At 45.8% G+C, this 25,584-nt stretch overlaps 1 protein-coding gene across 1 annotated transcript in view; it reads right to left on the bottom strand.

The window, feature by feature from the left end:
- PCDH15 (protocadherin related 15) overlaps positions 1-25,584 on the bottom strand; it is a 711,356-nt gene that overhangs the window by 26,999 nt on the left and 658,773 nt on the right. The window contains exons 30-32 of the mRNA XM_048310479.1: positions 16,010-16,225; positions 12,179-12,267; positions 2,362-2,538 (exon numbers count right to left, since the gene is read on the bottom strand). Of these exons, the coding sequence (XP_048166436.1) occupies positions 2,362-2,538; positions 12,179-12,267; positions 16,010-16,225 (482 nt within the window). The remainder of the gene's footprint in view (positions 1-2,361; positions 2,539-12,178; positions 12,268-16,009; positions 16,226-25,584) is intronic.

Raw genomic sequence — 25,584 nt, 5'->3', positions numbered from 1 at the left:
ACCTTTCTCCCATCACATCCAGTTCATTAAATGATCCTTTCTCCCACTGATCCCTTTTCTGTCAGATCCAGAGCAGATTCCTGGCTAGCAGAAGGGTGGCTGGGGCTCATGGCTTCCCAGTGAGGGGACAACCACTTCTGAAGTGTCCCATGACCATGGCAGGAAGAACCCTGAGCCATCCCTCTGAAATCAAACTCCCAGGAAGGAGCTTCATCTTTTTAGGAGGTTAAAATCTTTGTAGGTTTGGGTACATCCCTGGCCCAAATCTCCTGGGGTTCTCCCACTTTACAGTGAAAACTTGGGAACTCCAGCTGCAAAACTCTGTCTCCTTACTCCAGTGAGCTGACACCCACTCACCTCCACCCTAAAGCCAGGGAGGCATTCCCTGGGATTTTGCTGATTTAAATATTTAAGAGCTTTTGAAGAGAAGAAAAAAAGCCCCTAAAAAGCTGAGTGTGCAGGCACAGGGAGCATTTTAATGAGGTTGCTTCTCAGATGATTCCCCCTTCCCTTCCTTTTGGAAAATCTGACGTTCAACCCATCTTAACTCTATTCTGCTCTGGGTACTTCATTGGACACCTGAACATCCCTAAAAAGACATTCCAGTATTTTCAAAGGGTGCCTAAATGAAGAGGGACACGTTTTTCTGGCCATGAAGAGAGTCTGCAAAGGGAAAAGTTTATTTTTCCTGGAATTCAAAGAGCCAACTGCCTCCCTGTTCAGATAACAGCTGATTTTCATATCCCAGTAATAGTGGATTTACTGAGAGCTTTCCAAAGGGAGGAGGAAAAGGGTGTCACTATCTTGAATAAAACTGGAGAAGGACCACAGTGACTCCATTCTGGGAATGACCAATAGTGGACAAGTGACCAGAAACACCCAGAGCATCACTGAGACCTGAAAGGACTGAATGACCATGGGGATACCTAAAAACAAACACCAGGAGAAGGAAGGAGGCTCTATTGCCACCCCTCTGAAAGCTGCTATTGCTATTAATTATATTGTATATAACGTTTTTATATAAAATACTCTTTTTTTTTTAATATTCCTAGTTCAGAAAAATGATGTTGGAAGACTGGAGAGGGTTCGGAGAAAACTTCAGGTGATGAAAAGAATTAAAACATAGCCCAGAGCAGAACTTCTCAGGAATACAGAGGAAGATGTGATCATGAGCCTAGACCTTGGTGGGACCCAGAAATTAAAAGCACCAATGGACGCTTTAATTTATCACCCAAAGTTATAATAAAACTGATCCTGGACAAATTAAAAATAAGAGACAAAAGGCCTAATTTTTGACCCTACAGTAACAACACCAGGCTGTAGCTGATTGGATTTTCTGGTGCAGTTGCTTTGCTGACAGGTATGTTATAAGCAGAATTACTTTGGGGAGCTCCCAAACTTGCTCAGACTGACCCCAGTGACCTTTCCCAGCCTCTAAACTCTGAATATCTGCAGAGCTTTCCTACACTGTGGTTCATCTGCACTCCACCAGGAGCTCAGGAGAAGAAGCCCTTTTCCCCCTTTTCCAACCCCATTTCCCCGCAGTGGTTCACAGCCTTTTCCTGCCAGGCTGCTGAGGATGTGCTCAGCACAGAAGAGCCTGGTGGGGTTCTCACCCAGATAAAAACCAACACCAAGGTGAAACATGCAAAAAAAAACCTCAAAAAAGGGTTTTTGTCTTTAGAAGTAGAGCCTGATTTGCATTTTGAAGAGCCTGATCTCCTATGTGGAGGTGTACACTGGAACATGCCCCGTTGTCTGTGTTTTACACAAGGCGCAAAACATCCCTTCCCTTCCCTTCCCTTCCCTTCCCTTCCCTTCCCTTCCCTTCCCTTCCCTTCCCTTCCCTTCCCTTCCCTTCCCTTCCCTTCCCTTCCCTTCCCTTCCCTTCCCTTCCCTTCCCTTCCCTTCCCTTCCCTTCCCTTCCCTTCCCTTCCCTTCCCTTCCCTTCCCTTCCCTTCCCTTCCCTTCCCTCTCTCCCTCAGTTCCCAAAGAAAAGAAGAAAGGACTCATGCTCCAAACAGAAACTGTGGGAAGCCTGAAGGTCAACACTGCAGCACCAAAGCCTGGAGATCACACAGGACTTTTGGTACACAGGAAGGAAATTCCTTGGAGGAATTCCAGCAGGAAACTCCTCCACAGGGTGGACAAAACCTGAATCATGTGCATTGGGACAATTTATCCCGAGGCACCAGACTGAACTAGGACATGGCCAATTCCCAAGCCATCCATAGGGGATATCCATGCAGCAGCTGCTTCTATGGATTTTCCCATTCCCATTGCGCTGAACCAGTTTCTAAGAGCAACAGATTCCCAAACAATCCATGGAAATAGAGGGGGAGTAATAAATGAAATACTCACTTAAAAAGTTCATTCCTCATGATGGCTCTGTTGGTTTGCGGGTCGATGGCGTAGACCATGAGGTCGGACTTGGTGTAATCCTCCTCAGAATATCCATCCCCAAACCTCCGTGCTCCGATGGATTCCACCACGACCGTCGCCCCCGGAATCTGGTCTTGGACGTAGCGTTCCAAAATCCTAAAGGGAAGACGGAGCCAGAAAGCTGCAGTGATTGATTCATGGCACTGCCCACAGCCCAAATGAGGTACTGATAGGCAAAACCCCCAGGATGAGAAGGATTTTGACCTTCAGAGCACTTTTAAAAAGGAATCCCTGCTCCATAGAACCTCTGAAATGCTGAACTCCTGGGAAAAGCTCAGCAGTGCTCGGAGAGGTCTTCAGAAAATGTGTCCTTAAGTCGAGCTCTTTGTATTTATGACCCCAGTTGAGTTTTAAATGGCTCACGGGAAACACCACCTGTATTTCACACAACCCCCCCCGACATCCTTTTATTAAGTTATATGATTCCAGCACTTCCATTCCAGCCTTCCACGGGGTGCATTCCATAAATTCTCACCCAGAGAAACAACCACTTGACCGATTTTTGGTGGGATATTTCATCCGGCCCTCCGATTTCACACATTTCAGGGGCTGCGATACCTGCTGCTCCAAAAGGCACCAGGTTTTACAGGCAGGAGGAAATTGGAATATTGGGCTGACAGGTTTACCACAGGAAATAAAATCAAATAAAAGCAGCAGGATTCCACAAGCTGGGGAAAGAAAGGCTGATAGAATTCAGAGATAACAACAATAACAACAAAAACAACACCGCCATCCAGACTTGCTAGAGGTTGATGAGGTTTCCAACGTGGGACCAAACCAAGAAAGGTTCACTCAAAGCCCACAGAAAGTTTGATAAACAAAGGCATAAAAGCAAATATCATCAACTCTGGGCAAAAAAAGGAGGGAGAAATAAACCAGAGCATTTGGAAGTCTGAAGACTCTATCTAAACTTAGAAGAAAATATAGAATATCGTCAGAAAATCAAAAAGCAGTAGCTGAGCTGGGAGGCAAAAGCAAGGGAATAAGAGGGAATGTGCTGCCTGATCCATCCAGGATGCACGAGGGTGTGGAGGAAGACACATCTCTCACAAAAAAAGGACATCAGTGACTTTAAGAAGTTGCTTGTTTAACACAAAACATTCTGCGGTTGCTGAGGTGACATTTTTGCTGTTGTGGTTTTTTCCTGACACAAGATTTCCACCAGCTCCTGATTTTTCCAAGACTCCTGATTCACATTTGTCCAAGGAACACCTCTTCGTGTGGAAGTTTAGTGTGCCCTTAAAACTCGTTGTAAGGTTTAAAGCTTTTCTATAAGATCTTGAAAAATCCAGGTGTGTCAGAGGCAGGCCATACCCGAGGAGTGAATATATGGAATTACTGCAGAGAAAATAGGGATACAGATTGGCTGGCACGGTGCTCGTGGAGCAGTGTCCTCTGAACAAGCTCTCCTGTTGTTTGCAGATACTGAAAACTCTGCTTGTCTCTGCTCGTGGCACGCTCGGCACCAGCAGCCAAGGTGAGGACCTGTCACAAACACTTCAGCAACAATAATTCCCCCAGGGAAAACCAGACAGGACCAATCTGGGATATGGAGATTATTATAAAACCCCACCAAACACAAAGGGAGTGTAAATGGTGAAGAAGAAACCACGACCATTCTTAGGAGGGCGTTTGGCACAAGGTCTCAGGCAGAACAAATATGGGAAGGATTTGCCTCCATAATTAGCCTTTAATCATCTTCTCTTGCTGCAGGAGGAGATGCTTTTCATGGAATCACAGAATCCCAGAATCCACCCAGTGTCCAATGCCCACCTTGTCCCCAGCCCAGAGCACTGAGTGCCACCTCCAGCCCTTCCTTGGACACCTCCAGGCATGGGCACTCCAAAGCTCCCTGGGCAGCCCCTGCCAAGGCCTGAGACCCCTTTCCATGGGGAAATTCCTGCTGCTGTCCAAGCTGAGCCTCCCCTGGCCCAGCCTGAGGCCCTTTCCCCTTGTCCTTTTCTGTTTCCTTGTACAGAACTCTTATTACACCCATGACAGAAATGCTCCATAAGGTTGGAAGGTGATAATGCAGGGTCACTTCTGGCAGAATAGGTAACAATACTGCCTTTCCTCAGAAATTCCTGGAATCCTGCGGGAATTCATTGCCTTTGAGAATATCTTTGTCTAAAATATTATTAAAACTGAAGAACAAGCAGAATAGTCTGGACAAGGGCCTGGAGTGCCCAGACACAGGGAATGGCTTCCCAGTGCCAGAGGGCAGGGATAGATGGGAGATTGGGAAGGAATTGTTCCCTGGGAGGGTGGGCAGGCCCTGGCACAGGGTGCCCAGAGCAGCTGAGGCTGCCCCTGGATCCCTGGCAGTGCCCAAGGCCAGGCTGGACATTGGGGCTTGGAGCAGCCTGGGACAGTGGGAGGTGTCCCTGCCCATGGCAGGGGTGGCACTGGGTGGGCTTTGAGGTCCCTTCCAACCCAAACCTTTCAGGAATTCTGTAACAGGACTTGCTGAGAAATGGGTACATTGCAGCCATTTTTGCAGGAAACCCCACAAAGCCCAGCAGAATGGCAGCAGTGTTCAATTTGAAATACACAAATTGCATGTTTAGGTTAAAACAGAGAATAAAATCCCACTGGAGACTGAAAAGCAGCAATTAAAGAATTCACTTAAAAATAGGGCAGTTCCCTGTAGAGTTGTTTGAAAAATCCTTCAGCTGAACTTGCGATGCTGAAAACACTGTAGTGTTTTAGAATTCCACTGGAAGTGGCCACTTGTTTGTAGTTGTACTCACAAGAACCAACTTTTTTTAGATTCCTCCTTATAAGTAACAACAGTGTCAGCAGCGCTGCTGTCCTGATCAGCAGAATTCAAATTAAAATGAGCCTGTCACTTGTTAATGCCACGAGGGTCATTTCCATCCTCCCACCAGCGAGAGGTGGAAGCAGGAGCAGAACAGGTGATGAGCCTTCCCAACTGCTCCAGCTCCACTGGAGCAGCTCAGCAGTGAGGAAAATGCCTCCCAGTGCATCCCCATGAGCACAGCTCTCCCAGTTCCCAGCAGTGACACTGGACAAGAGGATTTGCTCTGTCATTGAGGGATCCTGCAGCCCAAATTTCCCTGAAAATCCTCAGGTGACTTTTTTCATCTTTAGGTGTGAAAGAAATGGAAAGGCAAAATAATCCAGGGGTGTTGGCCTGCTGAGCTGGTCCTTGGCTGCGGAATTCTGCTCCAGGGAGTCCCAGAATGGTTTGGGTTGGAAGAGACCTCAAAGCCCATCCAGTGCCACCCCTGCCATGGGCAGGGACACCTCCCACTGTCCCAGGCTGCTCCAAGCCCCAATGTCCAGCCTGGCCTTGGGCACTGCCAGGGATCCAGGGGCAGCCCCAGCTGCTCTGGGCACCCTGTGCCAGGGCCTGCCCACCCTGCCAGGGAACAATTCCTTCCCAATCTCCCATCCAGCCCTGCCCTCTGGCACTGGGAAGCCATTCCCTGTGTCCTGATGCTACCCACTCTTGTGAAAATGCCATCCCCAGCCTTCTTGCATGTCCCCTTTAGCTACTGGAAAGGGGCTTTCAGAACATTCCTGAACTGGGACTTTCCAGAACATCCCTGAAAGGAGCAGACAAAAGCCCAAAATCTGGGATAAGGAACCACATTCCTGGCCTGCTCTCAGTGCCATGTCCATGTGTTTATATCCACACCTGAGGTTGCTGTACCCCCCTCAAGGCTACAAAACCCTACAGAGCACCGGATTAAATTTAGGGGTTCACCCTGGCATCACAGCAGAAAGCTCTTTAGTAATTTAACAGGCTGTTAATGTTTTTGGAGCACACAAAATACTTCAAGAAATGGAAAACAAAAAAAATCCCCCAAACATTCTTTCCTTCAGGACTCAAATCACCAAAGACTTGGAGTGAGCAGTGTTGAAGACTCGATATCCTGCATAATTTTTGGCCAAAATTCTAGTTTCCAAAAATAACCTGGTACAATAATCATGACAAATTTGTATTCTAGGTATTTAAAAATACAAATTTGGCAACTGTGCAGAGCTGAGAGCATCCAGGTCCCCCCATCAGCATCAATACCAACTTGTCAAGTGCTTTAATGAACTCCTCGGTTCTGCTCTACTTCAGCCAATTTCTAGCTGTGTGGAGTCTTTGTGAGATTCATAATTGACCATGAAACTGCTGGATTTTCAACTGACTTTCCCAAAGAGACGAGGACCAATTCCAGCCCCTCTGGTGTAGTCAGTGAGAGATTTGGGGGGATACACCAGAGCTCCAGATTCCTTCCTACAACATAAATTGCATGTGCTATAAATTGTATAAATTATAAATTGCATTCCCTGAGAGAGCTCAGGGAAGGGTCTGCTCTTCCTGTGGTGCCTGAGGTTTATTCCAAGCCTAAAACCATCACTTTTTTATAAAACAGCCTTTCGCAAAGGTTATTTTTTTATCACACGTGTCCAGCAGGAAGGAGCAGCACTGAGCCAATTCCCTCTGCATAAAATAACATCCCCAATATTCAGAAAACAATGCAGAGCCAATGCCTTTATGCCTACTTCCCCTAATCCTGCAAAAGCAGAGAATCAGGAACCATTAAGGCTGGAAAAGGCCTTTAAGATTCAAGTCCCACTGTCACCCTAGCACCACCACAAGCAGATTGGATTGCACACCAGAGAGGAAATTTGCTTTCTTGCACACTGCTGAAGTTGCTTTCCTTCTCTTTGTGCTCATCCTGTAAAATCCTGCCCTCCAAAACCCCTACACACACTCCAACTTTTTATTTCAGCCTCATTTGTCCCAGTCACAGGAGGAACACTGCGCTCATCCAAAGAATAATACCCAGAGATATCTCCCCTCCGACCCCGAGGACAATCTCCAGATCTCAGCACAAAAGGGCTTTTCCTGCAATAGTCAGCAATTCCCAGGGAAAGTGGGAGTTTACAGCTTCATCCCAGAAGCCATGCACTGCATTAGAGAGCTCTGGAGAGCTCCATCACCTCAACAACTCCGGGAGTCACGGAGAGCAGGAGCTTGCTGAACCAGGGCTCCCAGCTGCCAGGGGGAGTAGCAAGTGCAAAAGCTGCAGTTGTAGAAGCTTGGGTCTCTATTACCCAACTTAATAAAGGTGGCCTGCAGTTATTAATCACCCTGATTGCTCAGGAGGGAGGCTGAGGGCGGAACAGGCTCTGTGAACACTGCACCAAGGCACGGGACACTCTCCCAGCAAAGCCAGACTGGCTGGACATGAACTAGGACAATGGTGGCACATGTCCCTCTAATCTATTTATTTCATCAGATTGCATCTATTTAATCTAATTCAATAAATTCTGTTATTATCTAATCTATTCCTTTTCTAAGTCTGCAATTTAATTTGGAATGAAACATTACAGTGTGAAGGAGTGACAGAGAAAAAGGGGAGGGAGGTAAAGTGGAGGGACAGGAGCAAAGTGATCCCAAAATGTTCCTGTCAGGGAGGTAAAGGGTAAAGGACAAGGCAGCTGACCCCAAAATGTTCCTGTCAGGGAGGTAAAGGGCAAAGGGTGAAGGACAAGGCAGCTGACCCCAAAATGTTCCTGGCAGGGAGGTAAAGGGTAAAGGGTAAAGGATGAGGCAGCTGACCCCAAAATGTTCCTGGCAGGGAGGTAAAGGGTAAAGGGCAAAGGGTGAAGGACAAGGCAGCTACAGCTGGACCTGTAACTCAGGATGTTTCAGAAAGGCAGGAAACAAAGTGTCACCTGTGGAGAGGGCTCAAGGGCAAGGTCACTGCCACCACCCCAATAGACAAATGGCCCAGTCAGCTGTAATTAGACTTAATTCAGTAATTACCTGGCAAAAATCATAAAGTACCAGGATGTGACTTCTCCTGTGGGAAAAGTAATGATTCTGAGTGATTTACACCCTGCAGCTGAGATGCGCTAATTTTTTACCAATTCAGGGACTGAGGAGAAGAAAAAAAACAACTGCAGGGAAATCATCCGCATTCTGAAACACTTCCCTGAGGAGAGGACTGCGTGTTCCAGCTCCCAGATATAAAATTTATTGTCTCATATACTCTGATTAGACATAAAATCCTATATGATGCACAATGTACATGTGAGGTGTATTATGATCTATAATTTACAGCAGTATTTGATACAGCAGTATCAAATACTAATTTGATAACATCTCTTTTAAGTGCAGCACAGTTTCTGTGCATTGAAGAGAGCTCCTCTGAGGAATGATGGCAGTCAGCTTTAGATATGCAAACCATTAAGTTGGAAGGTTCAACGTTCATATTCCAAAAAACTCCCTCAGCAATAACTCCAAGGATCAGCACTTGATTCAACATTTGGATTCTCAGGGAAAAGCCTGCCTGGCCACTTCTGCATTGTGTTAGAGGGTTCAGCATGGATTTTCCTTACCTGGGGAACTGCCTCATTCTTTGAAGAGCATAGAACTGAGTGAGAAAAGCATGGCTGAAGTGAGGGGAAAGACCCCAGGACGCTGCACAGGGAGAACCTGGGGGTCCTGATATCCCAGGGGCAGCAGGACAGAAGAGCATTCCCAGCAGGGCAGGGAGGGATCCTGCCCCTCTGGGCAGCCCTGGAGGCACCTCTGGAGTGCTGTGTCCAGCCCTGGCTCCTCAGCCCAGCAGGGCCAGGGAGCTCCTGGAGCGGGGCCGGCGGAGGCTGCGCAGCTGAGCAAGGGCCTGGAGCATCTCCGTGCCCAGCACAGGCTGAGGGAGCTGGGGCTGCTCAGCCTCGAGAGGAGCCCCAGCTGAGAGGGGCCCTCAGCCCTGGCTGTCCCTGGCTGCAGGGAGGGCTCCGAGCAGGGCCCGGGCTCTGCTCCGGGGCCCAGCAATGGCACCAGAGCACCGGGCAGGGCCTGAGCCCAGCAATTGCCCTGCCCAGGAGGCAGAACTGCTGCCCTGGGCAGTGCCCAGCCCTGAGCACATTGGCCACAGAGGCTCTGGGCTCTCCTCCCTGGGGCTGTTGCAGAGCTGTGTGCACACAGTGCTGTGCCTGTGCTCCGCGATGGCCCTGCTGGAGCTGGGAGGTGCCACCAGGTGCCCTCTGTGCTCCCTGCAGCCTGAGCCATCCTGTGACTCTCTATATTTGATCCAAACACTCATTTTAAGCCACTCCACTGTTCCAGCTCAGAGGAACTGATGTGACATCTCATCTATACAGGAGTGTACAGAGGAATTCACTTCCCAAGACACTTCTCTTCCCTGCAGGATGGGATAAGCTCAGGTCTCTCTTCGCAGTGAGGCTTATCTGACTTTAGGCAGAGCTTTAAGCTGCCATCACATGAAAACCAAATAATTAAATGCTCTGAGAACCACACTGGGTGTTTTATTCCAGTTGAATTTCAGGAGTGGTACTCGATGATGCCTCTGGGTCACTTCCAACTGAGGATATGCTATGATTCCATGAAATGCTGTTCCTTGCCCAACAAACAAGCACTCCCCAAAACTTCCTTATTTCAAGAACCCTCTGGTGTCTAGTCTCCACCAAGTCTTCTGAAGGTGAGGAGCACACTCTGAATTTTCCACCAAGCCTCAGCCTATTTTGTCTGCCCCCTCTGCAGCAGACAGAAATGGGTCTCTCTGCACATCCATGATTCAAATGGGCAGGAGAAATGGCAAATGTGACATTGATGTGCAGCCCAGAGAATACGAGAAGCTCAATGAAATTAAAGCAGCTGGAGGAAAACATTGAATGGCTGCAAAAGATCCTACTGGAAGTGTCAGGGAAGACAAGTCCATCGTATCCCTCCAAAAACTCCCAAGCCAAATAGTGATGCTTTAAATCTTCTCTTCCCTGCTTTGCTTCCTCTGTGTGGACCATTAACTCCCACCCATCTCTGGCTGTGCTGAGTGTGGAAAAACTGAATTATAGAATTCTTAATACCTCATAACTCCTTGTGAAAATTACAGAACCTGGTATAACTTCTCCTCCAGAGTTGTTTCAACCACTCTTTATTTCATTGTGAAAAACCACTGTAATTCCACAAATGACCCATCTGCCCCCTTCCCTAACATTCCCCATCGCCAACTGTTGGCTAAATGTTCTATTTTCAGGGATTAATACTTGCCAAAATGAGAGGAGAAAGAGTTGAGTAACCTGCGTAGTGACTAATTTAGTTCACAGCTCACAGAATGATTTGGAACAGATCTTAAAGATCATCTTGTTCCAACTTCCCTGCCACGGGTAGGGACATCTCTCAGTAGACAGTGTTGATGATACAGTTGTTTTATCTGTTAATTAATTACACACTCAATTTTTATATATTAGTGCATTATTTGAAGTCACAAAACTGCTTCGGCCTGAGACTCCAAATAATTTGGTTTCCCTTTGCCCGTGGTTGCACACAAAAAAATCACAAATTCTTATTTTATTTTTATGGGCTGCACAAATTACTAAACCTGCATAAAAACAGGGAGAGGGTGATCTTTTAAATTTAGGAAGAAAACATGAGAAATTTGAAGAGAGCAGTGTAATAAATAGATTTCTCTGTGAAACAGACCTTTGTACACATACGCAAAATTATTTCTGAGATATTTGTTCTCTGCAAATATTTTCAGGAATGAATGGGCCAATTTCAAAATAAGTTCTTGTAATTCTTCTGGCAAAGGTTGTCCTTAAAAACTTATTCTTAGAAGAGAAATTCCCCAGCTGCACTGATCTGTTTGTGAAGGTAAAGACTTCCCAAGCTGATCTGGAGAACTCAAAACCTGCTAATATTGTGGGGTTTTTTAACTTTCTGAAACTCATTCCAAAGCTTTGTTCACTGAAATACAGAATCACAGCATGGTTTGGGTTGGAAGTGACCTCCAAGGTCACCGAGTCCAACCATCAACCACCACCACCCTGTTCACCACTAACTCATGTCCTCATGTGCCACTTCCACATGGGTTTGAACACTTCCAGGGATGGGGACTCAACACTTGCTTGGACAGCCCCCTCCAGTGCTGAAACCACCCCTTCCATGAAGAAATTCTCCCTGAAATCCAATCTAAACCTCCCCTGGTGCAGCCTGAGGCTGTTTCCTCTCCTCTGGGCACTTGTTACCTGAGAAAAGAGCTCGACCCCACCTCAGCAGAACCTCCTGTTAGGAAGTTATTCCTGGTTCTACACAATTCCTCCTTTCATGAAGTTATTCCTGGTTCCAGGCAATTCCTGCTTTCAGGAAGTTATTCCTGGTTCCAGGAAGTGCAGTCCCTGTGAGTTCAGCCCATTGCCTGAACAACTTCCTTGGTGGTTCTGACACTCGAATCTCTCGGAGACAACTCCCACCTGGCCCAAAACAGACGGAGAAAAGGGGAACATGCCCCAAATCTCCAGGAGCAAATCCATCAGGAATTTTTCCTAGCCCAGTGAAGACGTGAGGCACTCAGAGACTTTTCCAACGAGTGGTTGCACCATCAACCCCAAAGGTATTTCCAGTTCCATGGAGAACAACAGGCAGGATGGACCAGACCTGTGGGAATCTCAGAGGTGCCACTCATCACTGATTGAAGCGACCAAAAAAGGGACAAAGATTGGTTATAAACTATTTCCTACAGCATTTCCTATCCTGCATTGTCTAATTCCATGACACCAAGTAGAGAAAACTGTCTCTGTGTAACGAAAAGAAGCCAGAAGTGCAAACCTGACCCCTGGGAGCTGCTGCTGATGTGGTGTCTGGGGGCTCTTATTGACCAGATAAAAGATCTCCCTCACTCCCCAATCCATCTAATCCCAAAGCCAGGGAATTGGCTGATATTTGTAGAGGAAATAAATTGATTACCCAATGAGTTGGTCCTTGTTTTGCTCCACAAGGGTGGGAGGAACGTTGGAGACGATCACTTGCATGTCCAACTGATTGACCACAGAGACCTGAAAAGAAAAGAGGGAAATTCAATCGGCACAGCCAGGCACAGCCCCCTCGCTATCCAACAGCAATGGAAAAATTCCTTTCCTGCCTCCACACCATGCCCTGACATCCGGATTTCTCCTTTTAATTCCAAATGGGAGAGCTGGGAAATCTTGCAGCCAAAGCACATTAACATCAGGCAAAGATTTAACTGGAATTGTAATTCCAGGTCTGCATCGGAATGATGGATTTTTAAGGTGGGGACAGCAAAAGCTGTTCTTAGTTCAGACTTGACTTAGAGAATCCCAGATCTCCCACGGGCTGTATTCAAAATTACTTCTGAACACTTGGGTGGTTTGGATGCCAGGAAAATCCTCCCTTGGAGCCATGCAACGTGCACCAAGGGAAGTGGAAATACAGGATTAATTCCATGAAATCAATGCTACTTTGTTAGAAAATCAGGACGGAAATTGTTCATTTACATTGAAGCGATCAGTGAGAGGTTCTATTTTAATCTCCAATTGTTTTAGCTTCTCCCTCTATCATAAAACTGCACATTTTACCATTGAGCTTTTTCCTTAAAAAACACCCAACCAAACAGGAAAAAATGCTTCTAATCCACTCAATGCTTGTGTGCTTTGTTGGAATAAAATTAAATTCCAGTTTTCCACTGAGGTGTGGAGTGACCTCAGACCAAATCTCTGGCAACTGGTATTTTTTACTACAAAGCCAATGTCACTCCAATCCTGTAGAGGATTCCGGAGGAAAATTTGGAAAACTAGGCAGTGTTAAAGCTGATAAATTTAAAAATCAAGGGTTAGTTGATTGTAAAAGAAATAAACAAGCCCTGATTTTCCAAAGAGGAGCCCTGGAAGCACAGCAGCAGAAAAGCCTGGATGTGCTTCCACATCAAACACCGATTCACCAGCTTTGAAGCTTAATTCAACTTTTAAATATTTAAATGTTCTTGAAATGTCATCAGATGCCCTGATCAGCACGTACAGGCTCCTGTGTAAGAAACACGGAATTATAATGAGCTCCAAATAAATTGTAGACTAAAATCATGCAGCGGAACTGGAAAGCAATGATTAATTTAATAGAATTAATTACATTAGCCAATTCAAGCAACCACTGTGCACCCAGGAACTGAGAACAGCATAAAGGCAACACCAAAACCAAAGGCAGTAATTCTTTTAATATTGAAGAAATGACAATTATCATCACTTGTTCTTGTACAAAACCAGGGATAAACACACATTCACGACAAGCTGTAGGAAACCAAGGGTGTTGGACAAAAATCAAGCGACATTTGAGGTTTCCATGGTAACATTAACTTGCTTGTTATCCCCATTTGTAAAGGCAGGCAAAGCAGAAAATTGTTGGTAACCTCTAGCCCACAAGTGATAGCCCTTTGATCCCAAGCTTTGCTCATTAGGCACTTCCCAAGTTTTAAATCCATCAAGGCAGAGCCTACAGAGCCTTGATCATGATATGGTACCAATGGATTCCTGGGACTAGCCGGGACCTGAATGAGGGGGGGTTTTGAAAGCCCCTCAAACCCAATAAACATTTGATTAAAGATGATATCCATGACATCATAAAGGTGATACCCATGATCTCAAATAAGGATAGTGAATATCCACTATCGACACTTCCTTGGCACCTTTAGGTGCTTCCTTGCAGCAAAATCATTTTAAAATGTAATTTTTAAATCTCTTTCCTCTCACAGATGCTGTGAAGGAAAATTCCATCACAAGGAAGCAAACTGTCAGCCCACAGGTGTCTGCTTCGAGCCATCCTGGTGTCCTTCCCATGGATTGTCTCCACCAGCATGAAGACCTTTGACCAGGGGATTTGGCAGGTCCTGCTGCTCCCAGAGCTGTGCAAGGCTCTGAGGAAGCATCCTGGTCCCAGTTCTGGAGGATACCTTGCTCTGCTCAGCTTCTTCCCAGTCTTGTCCCTCTGGTGGTGTCCTGCCTCTTCTCCCAAGACCTCCCCAGGGCAGTCCTATCCTCTTCCCCCACATCTTACTCTTTTGCATGGGAGTAATTAAATAATTTCCCTGTTCTCTGTGCACTTTTGGAGCTGGTTTTGAAAGAAAAAACACCTGAGAGCCTGAGCTCCTGACCCCACAGCAGGAAAATCCTGTTAACATCATGGGAAAGGATCTTGGTGTATGAAACACGCTTGGTGCATAAAATCAGAGTGGGTTGGGTTGGAAAGGACCTTAAAGCCCATCCCGCTCCAACCTCCTGCAGGGACACGTTCCAGTGTCCCAGGCTGCTCCAAGCCCCATCCAACCTGGATTTGGACACTGCCGGGGATCCAGCCACAGCTTCTCTGGGCACCCTGTGCCAGGGCCTGCCCACCCTTACAGCCAGGAATTCCTTCCCAATATCCATCACATCTAGCCCTGCCCTCTGGCACTGGGAAGCCATTCCCCCTTGTCCCGGCACTCCATCCCTTGGAAATGGTCTCTCTGTGTTTCCTGTAGCTCCTTCAGGTCCTGGAAGGTCACGATGAGGTCACCCCAGAGCTTCTCTTCTCCAGGCTGAACAATCCCAGCTCTCCCAGCCTTTCCTCCCAGCAGAGCTGCTCCATCCCTCTGCTCATCCTGGAGCCTCCTCTGGACTCATTCCAGCAGGTCCATGTGCCAGTGTTCTAAGCAGGATGGGGGTGGTCTGGAATTGTATCTCCAGCTCCTCCAAGCTTCCTGAGAATGCCCCATCATTTTGGGAGGTCAAGCATGAGAGCCTCATCCTTTATGTTTATTTGGTGAACTGCTGCAGCACTCCCACACCAAGGATTCTGGCTCTCATCCGTACCCTTTGACAGCGTTCCCATGAAGTGGATAATGCACTCCATCCCTTCCACATTATGCTAATATTGAGCCAATCCATCAAGTTTAGAGGCTTTAAGGAAATTTAGCTTGGATGCTTCCTGCAGCTGGACTAAGTCAGTGTCCTCTGTACAGCACAGAACCACGAGCCTGAGGCCTAAAGATGGCGCCAGTTCTGAGATGTTGCTTTCCCAGGGACTGAAAAGTTCATTCTCAGCCCAAAATTGTTCCTTGACATAAGCAACTAAGACAACAAGGACACGACCAGCAGGGACACAGAATCCCAGAATCATTGAATGCTTTGGGTTGGAAGGACCTCAAAACTCATCCAGTGCCACCCCTGCCATGGGTGGTGGACACCTTCCACTGTCCCAGGCTGCTCCAAGCCCCAATGTCCAGCCTGGCCTTGGACACTGCCAGGGATCCAGGGGCAGCCCCAGCTGCTCTGGGCACCCTGTGCCAGGGCCTGCCCACCCTGCCAGGGAACAATTCCTTCCCAATATTCCATCTCTCCCTGCCCTCTGGCACTGGGAAGTCATTCCCTGTGTCCTGGCACTCCAGACCTTTGTCTGGAGTCCCAAAGTCTCTCTTCCATGTTTCCTGTAGCACCTTCAGTGCTGGAAGGCCACGATGAGGTCACCCCAGAGCTTCTCCTCTCCAGGCTGAACAATCCCAGCTCTCCCAGCCTTTCCTCCCAGCAGAGCTGCTCCATCCCTCTGCTCATCCTGGAGCCTCCTCTGGACTCGCTCCAACACGTCACAAAATCTTTTAGTTTAGGAAACCAAAAGATTTATTCCAGTGCCTTCAAAAAATTAAGCACAAGTTCTTTATGTCTTTTCTCTAGGCCTGCCTGGAATTCAACTTTCTGCAGTGTTTGAATTTCCTCAGGAATTATTCCATAGTGATAATCCCTGGCTGATACTTACGAGCACTTCTGCTTTGCTGCTCAGCCCTTTGCCGTAATCGTCAGTGGCAATGACCTGGAACTTGAAATAGGATCTCCTCATGTTTTTGAAGAGCATGGCAGTTTTGATCAGCCCCGTGTAAGCCTCGATCACAAAGCCTTCCTTGCCATCCTTGATGGGGGGAATGATGAGCCTGTATTGCATGGCACTGTAATTCCCAGTGTCCTTATCATTGGCCTAATGGGGAAAACAAAACAAGCAAGGTAAATATGCTTGGAAGGAGTCATTAACCTTGTCCTTTAAATAAAGGTACATCTTGGCCCAGCAAATTTCTGCCACTCTGACATTTAAAACATGAGACTCCAGAGCACAGATATGGCTGCTACTGTAAATGCTTCATTTAACTTTGCTGCACTCAGTTTTGCTTTTCCAGCAATTTCTTCCTCCTCTGTTGGCACTAAACTGCTACAAAAGAAAGAAAGAAAGAAATTTAGAAAGTACAAAAATACAGGTTGACTTTCAAGTCTGCAACAATACCTGAGAACTGCTTAATTCTGAGAAACCTCCACTGCCAAATTCTCGTTGAAAAAGAAATATCAAAGATAAAACCATCTCAGCAACTCGTGCACAGACTTACACAAGAATATCCTTCATCTTAGAGATATTCTGATGGAGAACAGATATTTTTGGTGCAAACAAATAATTTTTTATTAAAATAAGGAAGGATTGAGTGGCATTCCTGCAGTGGTGCACAAGGACCTGCTGGGTACCCCAGTTCAGGACACAGAGCATATTCTGCAGCAGCACTGATGGAGGAGAGGTATTTTTAGAGCAATTTAACAATGTTTTATTAAATAAGGAAGGATTGAGTGGCATTCCTGCAGTGGTGCACAGGGACCTGATGTGCAGGACACAGAGCTGCCCTGGCACTGTCCTGTTGCTGAACTGGGTCAGGATGCAGAGCTGGCATCAACCAGGCTGCCACAGGAATTGTTATTCCACCTTCCTTGCTCCTGACAACCCCAGGTACTCCCATCCTGGCCTCTCCAACGCCATTCCTTATGCTCCTGTTCAACAGCAGCACAGGGAAGTGTATCCACAGGGAAGTGTTTCCAAGGACCCCCTACAGAGCTTTCCTGTGCTCCTTCCAGGGATCAGCGAGGTGGAAGCTAATTAATACTGAGCACTCATTAGTCTTGGGCATGGCCTCAGCATCTGGGACACTTCAGGATCTATCAGCAGGTTTGTATAGAAATATTGGCAAGGCTCCTGAGGCTGTGGTTTAAGCTAATGCTGGAATAAAAACCAGCCTTTACTTTGAAAAGGTGCACGTAAAATCCATGGAAAAATCCATACTGTGCCACAACTTAAGCATGAAAAGCAATAAGGGTTTTGTGTCAGCATGAAGAGTTCACAGAATCATGGAATATCCTGAGCTGGAAGGGTCCCACAGCGATCACCCAGCCCAGCCCAGCCCCTGGCGCTGCCCAGACACCCCAACAACCCCAGCCTGGGCATCCCTGGCAGCGCTGTCCAAACGCTCCTGGAGCTCTGGCAGCCTCGGGGCCGTGCCCATTCCCTGGGGAGCCTGGGCAGTGCCCAGCACCCTCTGGGGGAAGCACCTTTCCCTAATTCCCAACCTGACCCAGCTCCAGTCATTCCCTGGGTCCTGTCCCTGGTCACAGTGAGCAGAGAGCAGAGCTGTTTATGAGCCACCACAGCTGCTAGAAAAGAATTATCTGTGCAAGGTCATTAAGCCTTCAATAGGGGGCCATTAATCATCATTAATTGTTTCTTCAACAGCACTGGAAAAGTTCTATATGGTGGAAATTGTCCCTTCTGTTTGTTTTTCATTTTCAGACAATTTTTCAGGGAATACCAGCACCAGATGAGCGATCCAGGTACTCAAAGCTGTGTGTGCTCCATGCTACTCCAACTCCTATCAGCCCAGATTCCCAGACGGAACCATCCAGCACTTAAAGGATAATATCCAGGCTGGTTGAGCTGGAAAGAGCAAACAGGTTTCATTCAGAGATGCCCAAAAGATGGAATGGTGTGCTGGAATGACACCGGCTGTCACTTGTCACCGATACACAACTGGTTCGATTCCCACCCTCTCTCGATATTTTGCTTTCTTCTAAATTCACAAACCTTCATCTGGTTCGGCTACCAAAAGCATAAATATAAAATGTGTTGCTTTTGTTCTCCAGCTCCGTAGTTTTTTTTCAGGCTTTTAAAATCGAGATTGCTGCCTCCTGGGTGAGCTCAAACTCCTTTATCAGCGATTTTAGGAAAGATGGGACGGTTAAAAAGCTTTCTGAAATTTACTCCATTCTGTCAGTCAAAAAAAGAAAGATATCAGTGGGCTTTTCCAGAGCATTCCAGCTTTCCAACTGGCACGGGGAAATACAGCCCCACAACATCCCAGAGCCAGCAGATGGGAGCTTGACAGGTGGAGAGTCAGGAGAATTGTTGGCTTTCCACGTAAATATATTGCTGAAGGAAGAAATGAATGTGAAAACATGCTATGTCATAGAACCATGGAATTTTTAAGGTTGGAAAACACCTCCAAGATCACCCAATCCAACCTTTGATCATCACCTTGCCCATTAAACCACACTGTGCAGTGCCACACATCCACTCATTCCTTGAACACTTCCAGTGCTGGCGGCTCCACCATTCCCTGGGCAGCCCCTTCCAGTGCTCAGCCACTCTTTCATGAAGAAACTTTTCCTAATATCCAGCCTGAACGCAAGGAAATGGCTGGAGAGAAACACCAGGTTGATCTTTGGATAGTGAGAAACAAAGACAAAAATTAAAGCAGCACCTCAGCTGTGCCTGGGGGGACAGGACACAGGGAATGGCTTCCCAGTGCCAGAGGGCAGGGCTGGATGGGATATTGGGAAGGAATTGTTCCCTGGGAGGGTGGGCAGGCCCTGGCACAGGGTGCCCAGAGCAGCTGGGGCTGCCCCTGGATCCCTGGCAGTGCCCAAGGCCAGGTTGGACATTGAGGCTTGGAGCAGCCTGGGACAGTGGAAGGTGTCCCTGCCCATGGCAGGGGTGGCACTGGATGAGTTTTGAGGTCCCTTCCCACCCAAACCATCCTGGGATTCCAGGGTAAGTTCAGCTCACACAACACAGCTCAGGATAAAGCCATGACCAACCCAGAGAAGTCCCACCTGGCCAAACCCTCTGGTTTATCCACACTCAGCTTTGCATGTTGGTAATGGAGCTGGGGAGGAAAGAAAAGCAGAATTCCTGTAAGACCACACAGCACAAGGGACCCAGCAGCAGCCACAGGAGCAGTGTCTGATCTGGCTCCTTTGGGGTCATCCCTGAGTGAGCCAACCTTCTCAGGGAGTGCCCAGTGAAGTCCAAAGGCTCCTGAATGTGCCCTGGAAAGTAGCATGACGCCCTTCCAATAAAAAGCCAATTTCTTATTTAAAATGGATTTATGAGGTTGGTTCAGCTGGGTCAGAAGCCCATCATATTTTTAATAGTAGCAAATTCTCTCTCAACAAAAGCTACGGCTTTTAATGGTCGCTGCTTTCAATGACACCAGAAATCAATTTCACCTTCAGCATTTCATGCCTGGAGATGTGTGTGACTAAAAACAAACAAAATTTGGATCCAAATTAAGGTATTGATGCTGCAGGCATGAGCATTAAATGAAGCCAGCCCTTTTGCACAAAACTCAGGGCACTGGAGCTCAGCGCTAATGAGATGTTTAAGTCTTCCAGCTGAGTTTAAGGCATTAAACTCCAGTGAAAGAGGCCTTTTGACATTTGAAGCTCACAGCTTGTAAAGTCCTGCAGAGTTCAGGTGCCCTGAGCTGGTGGACAGGCTCTGAGTTAATTGTCACCAGTTCTGAGAGCTCAGAGCCACCCCAGAGCCATCGGCAGCCTCAGCACCATCACAGCTCAGGCTCCCAGACATCCACCCAGAGATGAGCAAACAGGTGCCAAACAGCCTAGAAAAATGATCAGATTCCAGCTTCAAATATCTGAACTTTGTTGTTTGCATTCCCCCCTTTCTCTGCTCTTTGGATCAAACCTAAGGACACTCGGCTTGGCAGGACCAGGAGAGAGAGCTTATGAGCTGCTCCCAGGAACGCCCCAAACTTCTCCAATACAGAGGAAGGATGTTTGCTATTCCTGTAATTTGTCCTGAAGGTAAATATTTTTGACACTTCATTAGGAAGAGATCTATGACACCTCAGGAGCTGCATTATGACTGTCAAAGAAGAGAAAGAGCTGCACTTAATCTTAATATTCCAGCAGCATGGCTGCCTTTTGTTCTGTGCAAGAAATACAGATGTCTCCTAAATCCTGCTGTGATTGAGGGCTGTTAAATATGGATGATCTCAGGAATTACCAGGCCAAATTCCAGCCTCCTGTGATTGAGTTTAGGTGTGCCCTCACAAAGGGAGTTGGGTCAGCATCGCTACCACCCTCCCACACAGGAGGAGGAGGCACAAATCCTGGGGTGCTCCCTAATCCCAGCACAAAAGCATTGAGGATATTTTTACTCAGAGGGTGGGCAGGCCCTGGCACAGGGTGCCCAGAGCAGCTGGGGCTGCCCCTGGATCCCTGGCAGTGTCCAAGGCCAGGTTGGACATTGGGGCTTGGAGCAGCCTGGGACAGTGGAAGGTGTCCCTGCCCTGGCAGGGGTGGCACTGGGTGGGCTTTAAGGTCCCTTCCAGCCCAAACCATTCTGTTCTCTCAATGACCAACCAATTTTTTTTCCTTTTCTTTGTAAGAAGGCTGAAAAATGATGCCTTCAAAGCAAAAATTCATTCATCTCTGGCTCCATGTGTCTGCACAAACACAGCTCTGTGGCAGGACACCCAGGGAGGCTGGCAAACGCCAGCCTGTGTGACAGCAGCACCCTGTCACCAAAAATCACCAGCGGCATGTTTGGGATGAGCATAAAAATCATCAGTGACTGCAATTCTCAAAGCTGTTGCATAACCATTGATGATCCCAGTTTTTAGCATTATCAGCCCGAGCCTAATCCAGATTTGCTGCTGAGCATGAAAAGCAATTGTTAATTTGAGATGTTTTCCACCTCCCTTGCAGGGTCACCCTTAACCACGAGCCCGAGGCTGCTGAAGGGGCATGGAAAATGGCAGGATTGGGACTGGGCTGCTGAGGGATTTTTTCCCCTCTTCCTAGCAGATGGCAGCTCCAACGTTCCCAATTACTGCTGGCACATCAAGCAGCTTTTAGAACCTGGCTGGTTTTGCCATAGGAATTTCCAGATTGCTACAGGTTTCCAGTTCTGCCGGCACAGCCGCCCCTGTGCTGTTTTAGGGGAGGTTTCACTGGGTGTTCTACAGCCACCTAAGCCTGGAAATTTGGTGTAACCATTGCAATTTTCCTTAATTTCCTGCATTTCTTCACTTCCATGCTCTTTTACACCCTCAGCTGGCTGAGGCCCTTTGGAACTCCTGCCCCTCACCTTGGTTTGCCAGGGGCTACCTCAGGAATTTGTAGCCTTGAATTTGCAGCCTTGAATTCATACTCATATACATATTGATATTTTATTAATAATATATATAATATGTAATGTATAATATGTAATGTATAATATGTAATATATAATATGTAACGTATACTTAAATTATATTTATGTATTATACTTATATTTTATATATCCATTTCTATTCATATTTATACTCATTCATATTTTATTTTTATTTAGATATAATAATGTATAATATATTAATATATGCTTATATCATACTTATATTTTTATATATTAATTTATATTCATATTCATATTTTATTTATATTTAAATATAATAATATAGAATATATTGATATATACTTACATTATGCTTATATTTATATACTTATGCTTTTATAGTCATTTATACTCCTATTTATAGTCATATTAATATTTTATATTTATATATAATAATATAGAATATATTAATAAATACTTATGCTTATATTTATATATTCATTTATATGCCTATTTATATTCATATTGTATTTTTATTTATATGTTTGTTTATATATTTATTATTAATTTATATGTTTATTTATATTTATATATCATATTAATAATTTGTATATTCATTTATACTCATTCATATTTCTACTTTATCTATATTTTTATATATAATAATATATAATATATTAAGTTATATTTATATATTACACTTCTATTTTATATATTCATTTCTATTAATATTTCTATTCCTATTGCTTTGAATTTACCTATCACAACATCCCTGATACTGATCGCTGCCCAGCACACTCCCAGTACCCCCAGTGCCAGGAATCTTCTGAGGAACACAGGTAGAATAAGGGGAATGGGAATTGTTCTCTTTTTCTGTCCTCCAGTGGTGTCCAAAACCTCCCAGGTGCCGAAGGAAACAGGGATTCATTTTGATGGGCTGTCTCATGGGAAAAGGTGTTGAATAAGAGGGGTTCCCAAAGTCGGATTTTGAAACAGATAATTGGAAAAACGGATTTATTGCCATTTTTCTTCTGCCAATGGCAGTTAGTGCTTGACAGAATAAGTTTGTGTGTGTGAGTGGGGGTAAAGGCCACACACATTGATTTCCTCCATGGGATGGGAATGACCCAGGAGCACTCCCCACTCCCAGCCCCTTCACTCAGGAAGGCACATGCAGCATCAACAGTCTTGAAAATGCTCAAAAACACCAAAGGAATTGAAATAATCTTCAGTTACACTGGAAAAAATCCCAAAGGGTTTTTTGTCTGCTGCCAGACAAAAATAATAGGAAAGCAAGAGATTTTCGAGTAAGAAGTTCAGGAAGCCAACTTAAAACCCGGGAATATTTTGAAGGAGATTACCTCTGTGCTTGGCATTCCTGTAATATTTGCCACAACAGGACACACAGCTTCTTTGGGGGCCAGATGTTCCAGCAGCTGGAGGCTGGGCTGTTGTCACTGCAATGAGCTTTTCAGAGCAGATTCTTCCTCCCACCAAGCATCTTTTTCTCCCTACTCTGGGATCCATAAATCACATTTTAAGGAAGAAAAGGTCGCGACTGGGAAAGCAGCTGAGTTTCGTGCCCAAGTTGCGCAACAGCCGAAGGAGGGATGAGCAAAATGTTGCCCTGAAAGCTGTCCTGGGTGCCCAAGGTGGAATCTGTGGAATTCCAGAACCTGCCACTCTAAAGATTCCCTTGTCATCCCAAGGAAAAGGAAATATCAAAAGAAATCCACAGGTTATAGGCATGGATAGAAAAAGAATGGAGATTTAACATGGGTAACACAGCTGGGCAAAAAAGCAATCCCGGTATTCTCTCCCTATCCATACCCTGGAATTTTATTTCTTTTATCCATTGTTTTAGCTTGTTATGGGATCTCTAAGATGCTTTTGAGGTGCAGAAAAGAGGAATTCCTGCTCCCCTGTGTGTCCTCAGGGTCAGAACCTGCAGCCTAAAATGGCTTTGGTTTATTTTGCCCTCTTCTGTTGAGATATTCCAAGGGCAAGAAAGGATATTCGATATTCAATAAAGGATATTCCATGGGAATAAAGGATAAAGTTCCATTAAAAAGCTGATCAGAAAGGGACAAAAAGCACAGGAAAGGGCTGGAATTAAAATGTTGTAAGAATCAAGGCATTTCCATCAAATACAGCCAATTCCAGAGCCTTAGACTCACTGGCATTATTTAGGCAAGATTCCTTCCCTGCAAACATTTTCAGGATGAAAATAAAACTGAGCAGCAATTCAGAGAATTCTCTTTCTTCACTAGAATTAGGACGTTTGATATTTCCTCATTTAAATCCATAATAATTCAATAATTTAATAAATAAAGGAAGAAACCTAGAGGTTACTGCTGTTCATATTTAAGAAGCAAGAGCTAACAACACTCCGTTATAGGGAGAAGCCAATTCCTGCTGGTAATTTCCCCAAAGATTCTGTTGTTTGTGGGTTTGTTTCCTGAAGCAAATTGAAAATATTGTGTTTGGGGCTTGAGGAAGCCTGGTTGGAATTCTGAGAGGGAACAACCATGAAAATACCAGTGAAAAGCAAAATAATTCTGATACGAGGAGATGCGAAGCAAAGCTCAGGGCACAGAATTCGTAAATTAGAGGCTGTGTTACATCTGGTTTTAATTAATAAATTCCTAAACAAAAGCACAAAAAGGTCTTTAATTAAAGAAATGGGCTCTCAAATACATTGGAAATTCTGGGGGGGGAAAAAAAAAGGGAATTTCAGAGAAGGGGACTTCAGGCAGCAAGGAGCAAATCCTTGGCTAAAAAATGGCCATTTTATTCAAATATATCAGTTTTGGTTTTTTCTTGGAACATCAGTACCTCCACAGCTTTCAGAGGCTGCTGCTCTTAATCCAGTCAGATCCATAGAGAATAACTCATGTGGTTTACCATTCCCCAAATTAATTCGGATTAAAAATGGCTTTTGGAGAATGACTCGTCCATTCTGCTGAGCTTAAGCTTCCTTTTTATCTACTTAAAGGAATCTTACTACAAATCTAGAGCGAGGCAGCTCATGACCCTCTTCTGAAAGGCTTTTATTCTCAAATTAGTGTATTTAAGAGGATACTTCTGGCAGCAAACCCAATGACCTTAGAGGGTTGGGAGAAGCTCCATAGGATTGGCCTTGGCACACATCAACTCTCCGGACGATGAGAGAAGTTTTTATCCAATATTTTACTGGTCTGTTTGTCTCTAAATCAATTTGTGTGGAATATTACAGACTCAGGATCAGTTTTCTTCTCTCCTTATTTTTTTTAATTTAAGGTTTTTTTGGGGTGTTTGATTATTTTTATTATTTGTGAAATTTTATTCAGGCCAGAGTAGAAGCAGCTGAAGCCAAGCATCTGAATGTTCAGCAGTGTATTGGTGCTGAATTGATCCAAAACTGATTTGCATCGACTACTCTATTAATAATTAAAGACTACAGGCCTTATTTATCCCTGGAAGTTACTATGTGCTGTTAAAGAAGAACTAACTGTGGAGGTTTTGGGGTGTTTTTGAAAGTTGTAGTTTTGCATTGGGTCATTTGAAAGGCTGGGAGAGTTGGGGTTGTGCAGCCTGAGAAGAGAAGCCCTGGGAAGACTTTAGAGCCTCTTCCATAGCCTAAAGGGGCTCCAGGAGAGCTGCAGAGGGACTGGGGACAAGGCATGGAGGGACAGGACACAGGGAATGGCTTCCCAGTGCCAGAGGGCAGGGATGGATGGGAGATTGGGAAGGAATTGTTCCCTGGGAGGGTGGGCAGGCCCTGGCACAGGGTGCCCAGAGCAGCTGGGGCTGCCCCTGGATCCCTGGCAGTGCCCAAGGCCAGGCTGGACATTGGGGCTTGGAGCAGCCTGGGACAGTGGGAGGTGTCCCTGCCCATGGCAGGGGTGGCACTGGATGGGCTCTGAGGTCCCATCCAGCCCAAACCATCCTGGGATTCTCTGATTCCAATATCCCATGTTTGAGCCTCATCAAGGCTGTTGTCAGTGCCAGGAATAATGAGAAGATGGCTGAGAAAATTGCTTTCTTCTCAAAATTACTCAGATGATGTGAAAGAAAGTGAGCAACTGTTAATGAATCCAGAAGATGAAAGCAAATGCATTAAAAACTCCTCCTAAGAAGCCGAATTCCCC

The sequence above is a fragment of the Corvus hawaiiensis genome, chromosome 8 (genome assembly GCF_020740725.1).
Source record: "Corvus hawaiiensis isolate bCorHaw1 chromosome 8, bCorHaw1.pri.cur, whole genome shotgun sequence".
Classification (NCBI taxonomy): domain Eukaryota; kingdom Metazoa; phylum Chordata; class Aves; order Passeriformes; family Corvidae; genus Corvus; species Corvus hawaiiensis.
Note: the sequence above shows the minus strand (reverse complement) of the source record. Positions and strands in the feature narration are given on the sequence as shown.